General features: G+C 44.8%; 1 protein-coding gene across 1 annotated transcript in view; it reads right to left on the bottom strand.

The window, feature by feature from the left end:
- sel1l (SEL1L adaptor subunit of SYVN1 ubiquitin ligase) overlaps positions 1-16,424 on the bottom strand; it is a 42,766-nt gene extending 26,342 nt beyond the window's left edge. Inside the window, exons 1-3 of the mRNA XM_067991967.1 lie at positions 16,132-16,424; positions 4,684-4,718; positions 2,124-2,277 (exon numbers count right to left, since the gene is read on the bottom strand). Coding sequence (XP_067848068.1) covers positions 2,124-2,277; positions 4,684-4,718; positions 16,132-16,231 — 289 coding nt within the window. The 5' untranslated portion in view covers positions 16,232-16,424. The remainder of the gene's footprint in view (positions 1-2,123; positions 2,278-4,683; positions 4,719-16,131) is intronic.
- Between the last annotated feature and the right edge of the window lie 2,975 nt (positions 16,425-19,399).

The raw sequence follows: 19,399 nt of genomic DNA, 5'->3' as shown, positions 1-19,399 counted from the left end.
AATATCTAACAAATGATCCTAAAAATTATACTTAAAATATTAAGTCTAACTGATCAAATGATTATATTTAATGTTGGAAGAACCATTTAATCCAACAAGATTAAATTAATTTATTTTCTGCCTTTCCTCTCCAACCTACACCCTTTATACTGCAGTATAGAAACTTTTTTGTATACGTGGCACAATAATCAATCATGGGGAAGGAGGAATAGAATAGTTTAAGAAACACCTGCTTAAGCCACTGCTGACCTAGTCTCATTACAGCTTATGACTGATATGATCAACTATTTTATTTTTAGACACAAGAGTTTCACATGGAGTCAAATACAAAGCTGCAACTATCAGTAGCAAGTTTTAGATTGGTGAGCAACCAAGACAACTACAAATATGGGAGAAAAAAAATCCCTCTTATTTTAAGACTGAACCTAAAATACCAAGTTTCTAGAAGTAAATCCATTCAGAGTTCTCCACTTAGTATTACTGCTATAAGCATAGATGGGCCAATTCACAGTTAGTACACCACAACCCTACTTTTTGTAATTGACAATATGCAAGAAAGCAAAAAAATGAACAGCAATTTCCAGTCAAAGTAGCAATTTATAGACCAATTATATTGGTATATTACTATCAATACAGATTCCTCTGGCATCAAGTCAAACCTCCTCTTGATTCTTAAGTTAGTTATTCACCCAACATTGCAGAACTTTTTTTTATTATATAAAAAGGCTGAGATCCAAAGTGGATAATCTTACTTTATATTGATATTTAGATAGATAGATAATGGCTTCAATATTTCCAAGTCCCTTATGAAACTAAACAGATTCCAAGTAAACAGTCAACAAAATGGAAACATGTTCATCCCTCCCATTGAGACAATTCAGTAAATAAGTCTCTTAGGAGAGAGGGAAATGGAACATTTAGTTAACTGTTCTGTCTGCACAAATACAATTACTTCAGACTTCATATCAATCAGCTAATAGCAAGTTATCAAATAATTACAATATCATGGAAGTAGGATTAGGCACGATAGCTTTCAGCCGTCAGACACAATGGGTTGAATGGCCTTCTGTGCTGCAAGTTTCTATGATCATAAGCATGAGCAATAATACAAGCCCCACTTATGGGTATCTCCACTTAAATTCAAGACAGTCTTGTGCCAGAAAGCAGCACCAATGTCCTTACCTTCTTGTGACAGTGCACTCAATGTTATGCTCAATTCAGTAGTGAAACAATTCACTATTTATTTCTTGCCAAATTTCTCCAAGTTATACAAATCAATAGGGTTGGAACATACTTAACGAGGGTCAACACCAATCATAAGCCGGGCATAGGTTGCCATGCGAGGTTACATTATTTCCGGCCAATCATAAATAATCATGTGCTGACTATGTTGCTGTTAGACATCAAAGGGGACACTTCCTCATCTTCCAACTTGGAATGTTCTTCCCTGTTCCTTCTGTTCCTTATCTCCCAACCTGGAATGTCTTTCAACTTTGGCTAAGCTCGTTCCCTATATTGATCTGCCATAAACATGGGAGACATTCAGACCAGTCCTTGACTCACATCAAAGACCTATCATTGATAAGACAATGCAGGCCTGCTGACTAAGCAACCATATGGCCCAGCAGGAGGGCCAGGCCACTTGTATCAATCTCAGTTACTAACTAATTAACCCTTTCTAACCATTTTGCATTCTGCTTCTTTGCCACGTAGGCATTTTAATATTTTACTGAAAACTGACCACGTAGGGATTCTCACCTAGACTAGCTGTTCGACAAAGGCATCATAGCCAAGCCAAATATTTTCTTCTGATATCCACATAAAAACACTTTCAGACGGTCAAATGCAGAGTTATTAGGAAGAGTGAATAGCTTTTTCCCCCTTCCTCGCCAGAGACATGACAGAAAATTGTAGCACCTCAACTTTGGTTTTGGCCAATGTCAGCTAAATCAGCAAAATGGGAAGCAAATCTAACACCTGCTGTGCTGCTTTGCTCTACACAAAGTAATGCATTTTGCCACTGGGTCACTGAAGGCCCCAACTAAAGTTCTTAAGGATCTATTAAAAGTTGTTTTCAGTGGGTGACTTTGAAGGCTGGTCAAATAGATGATTTTGAGTCTTACTTTTTTTAACATCTTCAATATCATCAGTGGTTAGACTTTCTTCATCGGAAGGAGTTTGCTGGTGTTGTTTATCTTCCCAGAGATCTTCTGTGGAGTCCATAACCTGCCCAGCAACTACACGGTGTCCGGTTGAAGGTTTTTCCTTTTGATCTGTCTGAAAAAGGAACATGCATACAAGTATAACACAAATCAATTTTTGACAAATGGAATCTACCACAAAAGTTGTGTTTTTAAAAAAAATTTAAGGCTGGGAATAGGAGAGTTCTGCCCAAAGAGGAGGCACCATATTAACATGTAAAGATAATATTTGCATACCTCAGCAGAAGTTTTCAGGGAAAGAACATGAAAAGGTCACTGGAACTTTACTGCACAGCAAATAATTGAAAGTGGTGTTTTCTAAGAGCATGTATTAACAATTAAACTCTTACAAGAAAATCAGGTTGAACAATTAGATGTGGCAGTGAGCACCCCCCCGCACCCCACACCAGTAGAAGATAGTGGGCTCGATTTTCGGACGTCCGAGACGGTGGGTTCATGGCAGCCGGGGTTCTGAAAATCGGGGATTCCCGGGGCGGGTCCAGAGCCCAGCTCCAACCCGCCCACTTCCGGGTTCCCCAGTGACGCGCGCTTAGATGCACGCGCAGCCCTCGCACTGGTAATTAAAGCCGGCGGGATCCCACTTAAACCATAGTTCAGGTAGTTTGCAGACCTGTGACATGATATTTTAGGAGGGGTGGGATTTTCAACTCAACTGAAACGGTTTCCCGTACTGGGGGAAAACACTCCCAGTTCAAATGGACCTGTTGCAGCCACCAGCCTGCGGCAGCTATAAAGGTCCATTTGACAGGTGGGAGGGACCCTCACTCATTGCAGGAGGCCACTGTCACTTGGGACAAAGTTTGGCCTCCACCACCCTCCTCCTGACAATAAAATTCACCAACTTCCAACCTCAACCCTGGTGTGCAGACACATTTTCCTACCTTGTGGACCCCCTCAAACGTACATCTTCCAGATGACCTCCTTGGAGGACGGACAGCCTTGCCGGCCACGCCATCCACCTCTGACACGTGGAACTCCACAACACATGCTGTGACACATCCACCTGCACAGCAGGAGGGAGCGCAACTACAGAGATGCATCGCAGAAGGCACTACCCTCGCCACAGGGTCTACAGTCCGAGGCTCAGCTTCCTGGACCTCTGAGCAGCAGTGCATACAGAGGCTCAGTCACTCGACATGTAGCCGTGGACATCTGCAGCCTCCTTCATGTGCAGCTGCTCCCAGCTGGCCCGAGCACCATCTTCTTACCTGTTGCTGTCAAAGTCACCACTGCCCTCAACAACTTCTCCGCATCATTCCAGGGTGCCACCGGGGACATTGCCGACGTCTCTCAGTCGTCTGCACAAAAGAGCCCTGCAAATACACCTACACCCACTATGCAGTGACACAATGGGTGGCATCAGTTGTGGGTCCTCAGTGATCCTCAGGAAAGGGCATTATGGCACAAACCAGACAAGATTTGCAAAGACGTGGCAGGAATGGTGACAATATAATATGTAATGTGAGTTGATCAGAAATCAAATATAAGTAGAAACCATGACAAACTCTCAAACACCCTTGTACATCCCCTTCATGCTCACATCACGTTTGCCTTACGCTTCCTACTGCACATATGTGATGCATGCCCTGTGGCAGGTTGAGTGAGGCTGACCATGAAAGAAATGCATCAGATGGTGATTATGAGATAGAGCCATGAGATTGTATGACGATTGGGTTGAGTGGTAGTGGTGGGATGAGTACTGACGAGGTGAGTAAGATGAGGATGAGCTTTGAGTGGGTGTGAGGAGTGATGTGATAGAGTAGCGTTGGCAGTGCAGAAGGAGTGGTGGGGGCGGTGATGTGGCAGACGGAGTGTAGGGGAATGAGTAAGTGTACTGACTTCGGCTGACCTACTTAGGTCATTGAAGCGCCTCCTGCACTGTATGCAGGTGCATGATATGTTGGTGGTGTTGGTGACCTCCTCTGCCACCTCAAGCCAGGCCTCCGTGGTGGCAGAGGCAGGTCACTTCCTCCCGCCCACGAGGGAGAAGATCTGTCCTCCCCCTCACCCCATCTAGTAAGACCTGGAGTGAGGAATCATTAAATCTGGGAGCAGCCTTCCCCCTGGGCTGCTCCATGCTGTAATTTTGCCTATTTTCTGCAGCAGTCAGTGGAGGACTGCCCCTTTAAATAGGGCTCCTCCAGCTGACAGCCTAGTATGCAGCTGCGCAGCTTTCCAACGCGAAACCCGGAAGCCAAGGCAAGTGCCTTCAATTAGGCTGCGATCGCGTGCAGAGCACCCCGAATTCACTGGGCGCGTTACCCACACGCCCAGTCGACCCCCTCGCTGTCAACCCGCCTCCCTCCTAAAAATCGAGCCCAGTGATTGGGAAGCAGTACACGAGCCAAAAAGTTTAGGAGATGCACTTGCTAAGTTTTCAGTTCCAGCAAGGCCATGAGGTCCTACACTACCAAGTGTTCACTCTGCAGTGTGTGTGTGGTGGGACAACATGAAAGATTACCTTGGACTCCAGTGATTCATCAATTTCTTGTACATCTGTGAAAATAGCAGGAGGAAAGTAGTATCAATTACCAGGGTAAATATACCTTTATAATAATTACATAGACTAAATCCAGACAAAATTAAAAAATATCAAATCTCATTAGACAGCTGGCTGATCAAAAAAGTCTCACCACAATTTTTGCAAACCAGAAGTATTCTCCATTCATTTAAAAATGTATAACTTTTCTAAAGAACACAAAAATTTGACTTGCACATGTAGATTGTTCAATTATTTGTGTTTACATGGTTTATCTGCAGCACAGAAATATTTCCCATCACAGCCTATCCAGAAAATCTACACAGTCCAACCTCCACCCTCTAGAAAGGGTTTGTCAGGTTATGGAAAAACAAACACCATTAAAAAAGGAATGTGCAAGTGAAAGTTGTATGACTGATCACACACTGTTTATTAACCTGGCAAATGGCAACAAAAACAAAAATCAACCAGCTATGGTTGAATAAGGCAGATTCAATCAGTTTCTGTGGTTCATTGATTATAGAATGACTTGTTCCATTATGAAGATCTAGAGCCAATTAACAATCTGTCTGACTGTACAATTGATGGGGGCATGTAAATAGTTCATACTTCAAATAAAAGGCATCAAATATTCACCCTTGCATTTATGTATTCTTAGTTCAATTAGAAAAGTGTACAAGATATTGTTGATGTATCTGGGAACATTCAAGAATTTATGTATTAAAAGTAAGAGTTTAGGACAAGAAAATCTTTTAGAATCCATCTGAACAGGATGTAGAGTTCTCTTCAGTTGGAGGAAGACTGGATTCACTATGCAAGAACAAGGTCTGTCAACTCAGTTTGGCAAATAAATCCAAAATTATTCTTCTCACTTCTAGTAGCTTAAACATATTCCACATTAAAAAGTGAGGCAAATAAATCCAGATTCACATTTAGAATCATTTTAATTCTCACCCTCCCCCAAAAATTGTATCATGCAAACCACAAATGCAACTTGATCTGACAACAGGGGGTGGGGAGAAAGAGAACCCAGATTAATTAATTTGCAGAAATACACTTTTAATTCATCAGAACCTCTACATACATACTGTAATGTAACCAACTGGGGAAATGATACATTGAAATTCCACAACTCCTGAAGTTTATAAAAAAAGTGTGAAAATTTCTCCACAAGGCGAGCTGTCCAATTAAAATTTAATATTCAGCTCCCATCTTCTGAATCCTAAATACAAAATGGCAAAGGATTGCGTGAAGCAAATACAGTGCTCCATCTGGAGCAAGACCAATAGATTTCACAATTTTACTAACACGTGGAGGTAAAATTGGAAGATTTTCAGTAACTATGACCAATACTCGATGTTAACATTTTTACATTGTAACTTATTGGCGTTCTGACAGTTAATACAGATCAATGGCATGGTTACCACTCTGATTCCGAAGCTCTTTACTAGGCCTGCAAAGAGAAGTGCACAACACCAGGAAACTTTTCCTCAAAAACACATTCAAATTATGATTTACATTCTGTCCCTCCTGCCTTTCAAGCCGTAAGGAGTTGCTCAATCATTCTGCAAGGCACCCAAAATTCTACTCCATACTCTCCAAGGCCCATCTCATATACTAGCTCTGCTCTCTTGCAGTCTTTAAAGATTACTCTTCAGCTTCAAGCCCTACTATACCAGTCTCCAATCACACCAGCTGCTCTGCCTGGCTCCATCCCTCAACTCCCACCTGTCCAAATCTGCCGCTTTCCTCCATTTAGGTCCCAGTCAGGATTGCTCTCAATGCATCCCCACTCTTGCACCCTCGTCACCCAGCCCAAGATCTACAGTCCAACTCCCCTGCCACCACCACACAGGTAAAGCTTACAGAAGGCAGGAAAAAAAGACAAAAACACAGTCAGAGATGGAGGCAAAAGATAAACAGAAGGTGGTCAGAGAGGCAGAATTATAAAAGGCAAGATGAGGAGAGACTTTTGTGCAATGGATATCTGTCATGCAACAAAACTCATCACTTTTAGGTTTCTCCAATTCAAGGTACTGAGAAGTCTACATCCACTTGCTATTCACTCAATATGAAGTGTACATACAGTCCCACTTCACAAGTTCCATCAGCAAGCCACCCTTGGCTAGTCAGTCAATCAGCAACAGTGCTAGTAACCTGACTGGCTCACTAGTCCATCATATAATGTTGACTTGGATCAACTGACCCCAAAAGATACTTAATATCCTCCTTTCCCTCCAGAAAAAGGAGAGTTACTAGCTAGTCATTGGACGACTGACAAGCATAGGTACTACAAACTCTGTAGAAATGCATAAAGAGTTACTTGACCATATTAATGGTAGAAATGCATGAACAGTTACTTGACCACAGTAAAGAAGAAATGCATTTTGGATATTTGACCATGTTAGCTCCTTGGCTAACATAATGGGGTAGCTACAGCGCACACACACAGAAAGACACAATTGTGTAATTACGTTTAAGCCTTGGTATGTTGATAATTAAGTTGGCTGTCCAGGTGCTTGGTACTGTCTGCCCCCCACCCCCACCGAGCAGATAAGGGTATTGCTGACTATAAAATATAATGAGAATACAGTTTCTTGAGAGGCCATGTGGCCTTGAGACTGACTTCAGTCCTACTGATAAGCCAGCTTTAGAATTTAGGGAGGGTAGTGTTCTCAGGCCTACGTGCCAAAACAGGAATGAGCTATGGATGTCCAGAGGAGGCAGGCTCACTACTTGATTGACCAACTACCTGAACCAATAAAGAATGTACATGTACGCCCATATTCTATGACAGGTGGCATTGCTAATTAAACTATATAAATGTGAAATGTTTTCCTTTGTTCAGGAAAGAGGTTATTCTGACCGTTGTTCAGAATACAGCTTCCCTTGTATACAAGTCAATTAAAGTAGAAGTTTTCCCTTTGTGATACGGGTCTGAGTGTGTTAGTGCATTGGTATAGTGTTAAGTTTTCGACAACTCCTCACAACCAACATAATGAGCAGCTCAACTCACCACGAAAAGAGAGAGTGCATTGTCGCCATACTCCTGACCACTATACACAGATACATAGCATACCCTCCCACCAGTCAAAAAGTGTAGAGCTTCAGCAGCAACTGCTGCTCTCTACAACCCAGTCATGGTAGGCACCAAGCCCTAGACACAAGTACATCATACTGGCTTTCAGGTAACACTTAGCAGTCATAAAATTTCTTCATCAGCTAGAAGATAAACATCTGCCTTCAGCATACTGCCTCTACAAGGCAACTTGCATTATGCCAGCCACCTCAATGTCCATGCAATTCATCAACTGCTTATTCCAAGTCATCATAGACTTTAGAATAGAACATGCCTTCTTTGAGGCTGACTCTTCCCTCCAGGGAAATCCACTTCAGCTTCGTCCACTCAAACGAGACAGTGGAAGCCCATCCACTGCATTCCCAGGAGTTCTGAATGATGGATTGTTTGGACACATTTCTTACACACCACAAGCTTGGCTTGCATTGGGACTTGGCAGTCATTGAATACTACCCTTTGCCTCTTCTCAATGCAGTCCTGTATCCCAGGATCCCATATGCTTTTTTAAACTGCTTTCTCAACCTGCCCTGCCACCTTCAACAACCTGTGCACATATACCCCCAGGTCTCTCTGTTCATGCACCACCTTTAGAATTGTACCCTTTAGTTTATATTGCCTGTCCTCGTTTTTCCCACCAAAACATATCACTTCGCACTTCTCTGCATTAAATTTCATCTGCCACGTGTCCACTATTATATTTTGTAAATAAAGCTAAGTTAACTCCCTTAAAAACCACAAAACAAATGGAATGGTGTATGAGACAACTTTACATAAAACTCAAATGTCACTTGTAACAAGTATGTTTCAGATGAGGGGTGAGCATGTCCATTCACACAATCCATGTCTTCTTTATGTAACATCATCATGCCCTAATTCTTGGATGATCATTCTTCTTTAAAAAAGGTCAAGGGGAGATTTGATAGGTGTTCAAAATCATGAACAGTTTTGATAGAGTAAATAAGGAGGAACTGTTTCCAGTGGCAGAAGGGTCAGCAACCAGAGGACACAGAATTAAGGTGATCGGCAAATGAGGAAACTTTAAAAAAAAACAAACAGCGAGTTATAATGATCTGGAATGTACTGCCTGACAGGGTGCTGGAAGCAGATTCAATAGTAACTGTCAAAAGGGAATGGGATAAATACTTGAAGGAAAAAAAAGTTACATGGCTACGGGGAAAGAGCACCGTTATGGGACTAATTGGATAGCTCTTTCAAAGAGCCAGTACATACACGATGGGTCGAATGGCTTCCTCCTGTGCTGTACCTACAATGAAACAAGCAAGTTTGATATACAATCCATCACTAAAGGTTCAACATAAACAAAATGCAATATGTGGTTTCTGCCATACTTACACTAATTCCTAGTCACAGTGCTGATACACATACATACTTCTTATGGACTAGCACTAAAGAAAATTACTAATTATGTAGTAATATGATTAAATGCGTGGCTGAAAGAATGGTGTGGGAAGCAGGGGTTTCAAATCATAGGTACTGGCACCAGTACTGGGGAAGGAGGGAGCTGTTCTGTCATGATGGGCTCCACTTAAAACAGGCTGGGACCAGTGTCCTGGCGAATCGAATAACTAGGGCGGTGGACAGGGCTTTAAACTAATAAGGGGGGGGGGGGGGTTCAGACAAGGGTTATTTTATCAGTCTAAGAAAAGAAGTCAAGGCTGTAGAGCAGAGTAGCAATTTGCGTAAAAACAAGCGGAGTGCGTCAGGGAGGGACAGAGTTTAACAAAGGTAATAGGGCATTAGTGACGAAGGTCATATCAGGGGGAAAAAAAAGTAAAAAGTTAAAGTTAAAAAGGCACTGTATCTGAATGCACAAAGCATTAAGAACAAGACAGATGACTTAAATGGCACAAAGAGATTAATGGGTTTGATCTAGCAGCCATTACTGAAACATGGTTGCAGGGTGACCAAGGTTGGGAACTAAATATTCTAGGGTACTTGACTTTCAGAAAAGATAGGCAAAAATGGAAAAGGAGAGTTGGGGGGGGGGGGGGGGGGGTGAGGGTAGCCCTGATAAAGGATGAGATAAAGGCAGTATGAGAAAGGATCTTAGCTCAGAAAATCAGGATGTAGGATCAGTGTGGGTGGAGCTAAGAAATAATAAGGGACAGTAGTTTATAGGCCTCCTAACAGTAGTTACAGTGTTGGACAGAGTAATCAGGAAATTGGAGGAGCATGTAACAAGGGTAATGCAATAATCATGGGGAACTTTAATCTTCATATAGACTGGGCAAAAGTAGCTTGGAGGACAAGTTCACGGAATGCATCTGAGAGTTTTCTCGAACAATATGTCAAGGGACCAACTAGGGAACAGGTTATTTTAGATCTAGTATTGTGTAATGAGACAGGATTAATTAGTAACCTAATAAAAAAGAATCCTCTGGGGAAGTGTGATCATAATATGACGAATTTCATATTAAGTTTGAGAGTGATGTAGTTAAGTCTGAAACCAGGGTCTTAAAATTAAATAAAGCCAATTATGTAGGTATTGGGGCAAGTTTTCCAAGGTAGATTGAGAAATTATAATAGATATGGACAGTAGTTAAGCAATGGCAAACATTTAAATAAATAATTCATAATGCCCAACAAATATACATACCCTTGAGGAATAAACACCACAGGAAGAGTGATCCAATCATGGCTAACTCTTCCTGTGGTGTTTATTCCTGCTTTATTGAATGCCATTTGACAATCCAAATATATTACATCCACTGGCTTCCCCTTTATCTACCCTGCTAGTTGCACCCTCAAGAAACTCAGATTTGTCAAACATAATTCCCCTTTCATGAAACCGTGCTGACTCTGCCTAATCCTATTATGATTTTCTAGATGTCCTGTTACTATGTCCTTAATATATTCTAGCATTTTCACTACTACTGATGTCAGGCTAACTAGTCAGTAGTTCCCCGTTTTCCCTTCCATCCTTTCTTGAATAGCGGGATTACACTTGCTACCTTCCAATCCATGAGGACTGCTCTAAAATTTAGAATTCTGGAAGATCAATGCATCCACTATCGCTGCAGCCACCTTTAAAAACCCCTAGGATGTAGGCCATCGGGTCCAGGAGGTTTGTTGGCTTTTCGTCCCATTAATTTTTCTAAAACCTTTTTCTTTACTAATCTTAATTACTTTAAGTTCCTCCCTATCATGAGACCCTTGGTTCTCCACTATTTTGAGTATATTTTGTCTTCTACTGTGAAGACAGATAGAAAATATTTAATATCTCTGCCATCTCCTTATTCCCCATTATAACTTCTCCTGTCTCTAAGGAACCCTTGTTCATTTTTGCTGATCTCTTCCTTTTTATATACTTGTAGAAGCTCCTGTGCTCTTTTATATTTCTTGCTAGTTTAATCTCATGTTCAATTTTCTCCTTCATTAGGGCCCATGGGATTGGGGGCAATATATTAGCACAGATTGCTTAACAGACAAAGCAGAACGTAGGAATAAACTGGTCACTTTCGGGTTGGCAGGTTGTAACTAGTGGGGTGCCGCAGGGATCGGTGCTTGGGCCTCAGCTATTTACAATCTGTATTTATGACTCAGATGAAGGGACTGAATAGAACGTATCCAAGTTTGCTGACGATACAAAGCTAGGTGGGAAAGTAAGCTGTAAGGAGGACACAAAAAGTCTGCAAGGGATCACGACAGGTTAAGTGAGTGGGCAAGAAGTTGGCAGATGGAGTATAATGTGGGGAAATGTGAGGTTATTCACTTTGGTAGGAAGAATAGAAAAAAAAAAGAATATTTTTAAAATGGTGAGAAACTATTATATATTGGTGTTCAGAAGGATTTAGGTGTCCTTGTACACAAAACAAAGTTAACATGCAGGTACAGCAAGCAATTAGGAAGATAAATGGTATGTTGGTCTTTATTGCAAGGGGGTTGGAGTACAAGTAAGGAAGTCTTATTACATTGGACAGGACTTTGGCAAGACCACACCTGGAGTACTGTGTGCAGTTCTGCCTAAGGATATGCTTGTCTTAGAGGCAGTGCAACAAAGGTTCATTACATTGATTCCTGGGATCAGTGGGCTGTTCTACGAGGAAAGATGGAGTAGAATGGGCCTATACTCTCTGGAGTTTAGATGAATGAGAGGTAATCTCATTGAAACATAAAAGATTCAAAGAGGGCTTGACAGGGTAGATGCTGAGGGGATGCTTCCCCTGGCTGGAGAGTCTAGAACTAGGCAGCATCATCTCAGGATAAGGGGTCAGACATTTAAGACAGAGATGAGGAGGAATTTCTTCACTGAGGGTTGTGAATCTTTGGAATTCTCTACCCCAGAGGGCTGTGGATGCTCAGTCATAGAGTATATTCAAGACTGAAAGCAATAGATTATTGCACTCCAGGGGAAATCAAGGGATTTGGGGGGAGGGAGAAGATCAGGCAGAAAAGTGGAGTTGAAGTCAAAGACCAGCCATGATCTTATTGAGTCGTGGAGCAGGCTCAAGGGGCCATATAACTTAATATTTCTTATAATGTTCATCAGTATATTGGGCCCTTTCTTGTTTTTTTTTTAATTCGTTCACGGGATGTGGGCATCGCTGGCAAGGCCAGCATTTATTGCCCATCCCTAATTGCCCTCGAGAAGGTGGTGGTGAGCCGCCTTCTTGAACCGCTGCAGTCCGTGTGGTGACGGTTCTCCCACAGTGCTGTTAGGAAGGGAGTTCCAGGATTTTGACCCAGCGACAATGAAGGAACGGCGATATATTTTGAAGTCGGGATGGTGTGTGACTTGGAGGGGAACGTGCAGGTGGTGTTGTTCCCATGTGCCTGCTGCTCTTGTCCTTCTAGGTGGTAGAGGTCGCGGGTTTGGGAGGTGCTGTCGAAAAAGCCTTGGCGAGTTGCTGCAGTGCATCCTGTGGATGGTGCACACTGCAGCCACAGTGCGCCGGTGAAGGGAGTGAATGTTTAGGGTGGTGGATGGGGTGCCAATCAAGCGGGCTGCTTTGTCCTGGATGATGTCGAGCTTCTTGAGTGTTGTTGGAGCTGCACTCATCCAGGCAAGTGGAGAGTATTCCATCACACTCCTGACTTGTGCATTGTAGATGGTGGAAAGACTTTGGGGAGTCAGGTGAGTCACTCGCCACAGAATACCCAGCCTCTGACCTGCTCTCGTAGCCACAGTATTTATATGGCTGGTCCAGTTAAGTTTCTGGTCAATGGTGACCCCCAGGATGTTGATGGTGGGGGATTTGGCGATGGTAATGCTGTTGAATGTCAAGGGGAGGTGGTCAGACTCTCTCTTGTTGGAGATGGTCATTGACTGGCACTTATCTGGCGCAAATGTTACTTGCCACTTATGAGCCCAAGCCTGGATGTTGTCCAGGTCTTGCTGCATGCGGGCTCGGACTGCTTCATTATTTGAGGGGTTGCGAATGGAACTGAACACTGTAGTCATCAGTGAACATCCACATTTCGGACCTTATGATGGAGGGAAGGTCATTGATGAAGCAGCTGAAGATGGTTGGGCCTAGGACACTGCCCTGAGGAACTCCTGCAGCAATGTCCTAGGGCTGAGATGATTGGCCTCCAACAACCACTGCCATCTTCCTTTGTGCTAGGTATGACTCCAGCCACTGGAGAGTTTTCCCCCTGATTCCCATTGACTTCAATTTTACTAGGGCTCCTTGTTGCCACACTCGGTCAAATGCTGCCTTGATGTCAAGGGCAGTCACTCTCACCTCACCTCTGGAATTCAGCTCTTTTGTCCATGTTTGGACCAAGGCTGTAATGAGGTCTGGAGCCGAGTGGTCCTGGCGGAACCCAAACTGAGCATCGGTGAGCAGGTTATTGGTGAGTAAGTGCCGCTTGATAGCACTGTCGACGACACCTTTCATCACTTTGCTGATGATTGAGAGGAGACTGATGGGGCGGTAATTGGCCGGATTGGATTTGTCTTGCTTTTTGTGGACAGGACATACCTGGGCAATTTTCCACATTGTCAGGTAGATGCCAGTGTTGTAGCTGTACTGGAACAGCTTGGCTAGAGGCGCAGCTAGTTCTGGAGCACAAGTCTTCAGCACTACAGCTGGGATGTTGTCAGGGCCCATAGCCTTTGCTGTATCCAGTGCACTCAGCCGCTTCTTGATATCACGTGGAGTGAATCGAATTGGCCGAAGACTGGCTTCCGTGATGGTGGGGATATCGGGAGGAGGCTGAGATGGATCATCCACTCGGCACTTCTGGCTGAAGATGGTTGCAAACGCTTCAGGCTTGTCTTTTGCACTCACGTGCTGGACTCCGCCATCATTGAGGATGGGGATGTTTGCAGAGCCTCCTCCTCCCGTTAGTTGTTTAATTGTCCACCACCATTCACGACTGGATGTGGCAGGACTGCAGAGCTTTGATCTGATCCGTTGGTTGTGGAATCGCTTAGCTCTGTCTAGAGCATGTTGCTTCCGCTGTTTAGCATGCATGCAAGTCCTGAGTTGTAGCATCACCAGGTTGGCACCTCATTTTTAGGTACACATGGTGCTGCTCCTGGCATGCTCTTCTACACTCCTCATTGAACCAGGGTTGATCCCCTGGCTTGTTGGTAATGGTAGAGTGAGGAATATGCCAGGCCATGAGGTTACAGATTGTGCTGGAATACAATTCTGCTGCTGCTGATGGCCCACAGCGCCTCATGGATGCCCAGTTTTGAGCTGCTAGATCTGTTCTGAATCTATCCCATTTAGCAAGGTGGTAGTGCCACACAACACGTTGGATGGTGTCCTCAGTGCGAAGACGGGACTTCATCTCCACGAGGACTGTGCGGTGGTCACTCCTACCAATACTGTCATGGACAGATGCATTTGCGACAGGTAGATTGGTGAGGATGAGGTCAAGTAAGTTTTTCCCTCGTGTTGGTTCGCTCACCACCTGCTGCAGGCCCAGTCTAGCAGCTATGTCCTTCAGGACTCGGCCAGTAGTGGTGCTAACGAGCCACTCTTGGTGATGGACATTGAAGTCCCCCACCCAGAGTACATTCTGTGCCCTTGCTACCCTCAATGCTTCCTCCAAGTGGTGCTCAACATGGAGGAGGACTGATTCATCAGCTGAGGGAGGACGGTAGGTGGTAATCAGCAGGAGGTTTCCTTGCCCATGTTTGACCTGATGCCATGAGATTTCATGGGGTCCAGAGTCAATGTTGAGGACTCCCAGGGCCACTCCCTCCTGCCTGTATATCACTGTACCGCCACCTCTGGTCAGTCTGTCCTGCCGGTGGGACAGGACATACCCAGGGATGGTGATGGAAGAGTCTGGGACATTGGCTGAAAGATATGATTCTGTAAGTATGGCTCTGTCAGGCTGTTGCTTGCCTAGTCTGTGGGACAGCTCTCCCAATTTTGGCACAAGTCCCCAGATGTTAGTAAGGAGGACCTTGCAGGGTCAACTGGGCTTGGTGTTTTGCCGTTGTCGTGTCCGGTGCCTAGTGGTCCGATGCCAGGTGGTCCTTTTCGTAGCGAGGTTTTACAACTGAGTGGCTTACTAGGCCATTTCAGAGGGCAATTAAGAATCAACCACATTGCTGTGGGTCTGGAGTCACATATAGGCCAGACCGGGTAAGGACGGCAGGTTTCCTTCCCTAAAGGACATTAGTGAACCAGATGGGTTTTTACGACAATCCGGTAGTTTCATGGCCATCATTACTGATACTAGTATTTTAATTCCAGATTTTTTTTTTATTTAATTGAATTTAAATTCACCAACTGCCATGGCAGGATTTGAACTCATGACTCTGGATTTTAGTCCAGGCCTCTGGATTACTAGTCCAGTAACATAACCACTATGCTACCGTACCCTAATATCAGAGGAGATTTGAAATTGTGATGCCTTTTTAAAAAAAAAATAATTCTCAGGATGGGGGCACCATGGGCAAGGCCACTATTTGGTGCCATCTCTAGCAATTTGATACAATGGAGTGGCTTGCTGGGCACCCTCAGAGGTTAGTCAAGAGTCAGCAACAGTGGATTAAAAGGACATTAGCGAACCAGTTGGGCTTCTACGATTCTCAAACTGCCATGATCATTTGAACGACTTGTCTCAGGATTTCTAGCCCAGTAACATAGCCACTATACCACAACACAAAACAAAAGAGCCACTTTTAATGTAGGGTGCAATGCCTGCGAGAGCAGGGGTGAGCAGAGGCCAGCTGAACCGGTCAGAGCCCAACAACACCCGGCCCCAGCTATCCCGTCAGCTTCAAGTTAATGTTAAAGGGTGGGCGCGATCCCAATTGCTGAACCTCGGACGCAATTGTCTGTGTACGTGTAATGGAAGGGAAGGGAAGGGAGAGTAACCAGCGGCCTGGTCCCAGACTCCGGGGGATTCCCACGGTTACTCACCCCCTGAAGCGGGCTTCAGCCCCGACGCCAGGAGCAGAAGGAACAACAACAGCAGAGGCGGCGGCCAAATGCAGACCTTCCTTATCTGATTGCCGGTCATCTCCCGCCTGCCCGTCTCCCCCTGTGGTACCGGAGTGCAGCCCTCCTTCCTCGCTCGCTCAAACTTCCTCCTCCATGGACGCGCTTCGGTTTTATTCCTGCCACAGGCCGTCACCGCCGACCCTGCCTCGTCCAACCAATCAGCCACTCCCACACATCCCGGCGTCGGATGAAAGGGGGAGACGCCACGTGTCCCCTCTACATGGCTCTCCCCTATTGGGCGTTCTCTGCGGCACAGCCCGAGCAGGCAGCCTATGAGCTCTCGCGTGCTCGCCGGGTGGCGGGTGCCGGGGGGAGGGCTCGCGATCTGTCAACAAGGCGCAGCCGCATCAGCGGGGCGGCCCTGTGGCGGGCTCGAGCTGTTCAAGTTGAGAGTCGCCGGCCTGAGGGCGGGACGGTTTGGAGCCCCGCCCCGCCCCGCCCCGCCCCTCTCCCCGCGCGCCGCCCTGCCCCGCCCCGCCCTCAGAGGGCGGAGCCAGAGCGGGTTCCTGGAATAGGGGCGGGGCTCAATGTTATCTTCGCTCGGGAGGGTGCGCGCTTGCGCACAACAGGTGGGGGGGGGGGGGGGGGAGGATGAAACGTGACGTTGGGGCGGTGGCACGCTGCAGAATGTTTCCTGGAAGTGGCTGTCAGTCACCTGGGGTGGGAGGCTAATTTTTTAAAACTTTTTTTTAAAGTTTAAAAAACTTTTAAAACTTTTTTAAAAAATACAAATAATAAGCAAAGTCAAATAATAATATTATTCTATTGATCAAGGATGTACTCCAGTCCCTGCAACGCCCACCGGTCGCGGAAAGCCTCAAGCGTACCGGCAGGCACCGCCTGCTCCTTCTCCAGGGCCACCCGGGCGCGGAGAATGCCGCGGAAAAGAGGCAGACAGTCGGAGCGACGGCCTCCGCGGGCCATGTCTCGCCTGGACCCGTAGATCCTGGGGGGGCTAACTGTTGCGGCACTGAGTTGTTGCAAGTACCATTCTAGATAATTTTCGCGGCCCCACCTGTTCAAAGAGAGTCCGAGGAAATTGTCGCTCCTAAGGACATCTCAGCCAAAGGCGATAGAGAACCAGATTTCACTCCCTTTGAGCTGCATTTGATAGTAATGATACTTTTAATGTTGCTTTTACTCTGCTGCCCGTGTCCTAACTCACACCGCATTCCATTCTCCCATCACCCCTGTGCTCGCTGACCTACATTGGCTCCCAGTCCGGCAACGTCTTGATTTTAAAATTCTCATCCTTGTTTTCAAATCCCTCCATGGCCTCACTCCTCCCTATCTCTGTAACCTCCTCCAGCCCTCCAAGATCTCTGTGCTCCTCCAATTCTGGCCTCTTGCAGATCCCCGATTTTAATCGTTCCACCACTGGCGACCATGCCTTCAGATGCCAAGGCCTTAAGCTCTGGAATTCCCTCCCTAAATCTCTCCACCTCTCTACCTATCTCTCCTGCTTTAAGACACTCCTTAAAACCTACCTTTTTGCCAAGTTTTTGGTCACTTGTCCTAATACCTCCTTATGTGGTTCGGTGTCAAATTTTGTTTGATAATGCTCCTGTGAAGCGTCTTGGGACGTTTTACCATTTTAAAGGCGCTATATAAATACAAGTTATTCTTGTTGTTCTACATCACTGTAGTATCTTGCCTTCCTTACAAGATAAAGTAGCTCTTAACTAAAAGTACAAATATTACAATTCTTATGCATTGCAAAACAACTTAACTGGTATTATATAAAGAAATATACAGAATGAAAGTCTATGTATATTAGGCCAATTTTCCTAACCTTTGCTCCACCCGAGGGAATGGCCATTTCCTGAATACAAAGGTCCTCTCTCTTTAAGACCTTTCTTAAAACCTACCTCTTTGACTAAGCTTTTGTCACCTGTCCTAATATCTCCTTACATGGCTCGGTCTCAACATTTGTTAGATAATACTCCTGTGAAGCGACTTGGGAGGTTTTATTATGTTAAAGGTGCTATATAAATGCAAGTTGTTATTTGTATCTACAATTTACCTCGCTTCATTCTACCTGTTTAGTTTCCTGGAAGATTAGAAACTGCGTCAATGTTCACCAGTTTGCTAATAGAGGCATCCTTCTTCATGGCACCACCACTCTGCTAAGGGGAACGGAATAAAGAGACAACTAGCAGCCCTAAATTAGGCATCGATGAGGTGTTGTGGGCCATGAACAGCAGCAGATTTGTATACCAGCACAATCTGTATCCTCATAGCCGGACACATCACTCACTCCTCCATCACCATCAAGTCAGGAGATCAACCGTGGTTCAATTCATAGTGTACCCGTCTTTCAGATGAGACGTTAAACCGAGGCCCATCTGCTCTCTCAGGTGGACGTAAAAGATCCCATGGCACTATTTGAAGAAGAGCAGGGGAGTTCTCCCAGTGCACAGTAACTACAGTAACTACTCACTACTCGCGTGGACAGGTGCAGTTGCAACAACATTCAAGAAGCTCAAAACGATTTAAGATAGCTGTCCACTTCATTGGCATCCCTGGTCTTAATATCCACCCTCTTTGCCACTGGTGCACTGAGGTTGTAATAAGCACTAACTATAGGATGTACTGTAGCATCTCACCAAGCTTACTTTGATGGCATCTCTCTTCCAGGAAGATCAAAAGCAGCAATGTCGAGGGAACATCATTGCCCCCAGGTTCCCCTCTGTGTCATGCACCATCCTGACTTGGGCATATATCAGTTCCTTCATCGTTGCCGGGTCAATGTCTTGGAATTCCTTACCTAACACCATCGTGGGAGCACGTACACCACAAGGATTTCAGCAGTTCAAGGAGTCTCACCATTACCTCAGAGCAAATAGGGGTAGGCAGTAAATGTGGCCTTGCAGGCATCACCCACATGCCGAAAAGAAATATTTTTTTAAAATAAGTGGTCTGGGATTCTTTCAGTTCTTGGCTCGTACTTTATACTGTAGTACCACCTCTTGATCTTCATTGAGTGTTACAGCACAGAAGCAAGCTATTCAGCCCATCAAAACTGCTGATGCTTTTCTCCATGTTCTCTTATTTCCCTTCTATTTTTTCTTATGTTTCTAGTTCTACCATCTTCCTCAATATTTCATCATACTATGCTACTAGTAATAAACACTGAGACACAGGGATTCCAGGAGGAAATCTGGTGGAAGTAAAATAGAAGTGAGTA

Source organism: Heptranchias perlo, chromosome 10, assembly GCF_035084215.1.
Source record: "Heptranchias perlo isolate sHepPer1 chromosome 10, sHepPer1.hap1, whole genome shotgun sequence".
Taxonomy (NCBI): domain Eukaryota; kingdom Metazoa; phylum Chordata; class Chondrichthyes; order Hexanchiformes; family Hexanchidae; genus Heptranchias; species Heptranchias perlo.
The sequence above is the reverse complement of the archived record's forward strand: the minus strand, read 5'-3'. Positions and strand labels throughout refer to the sequence as shown.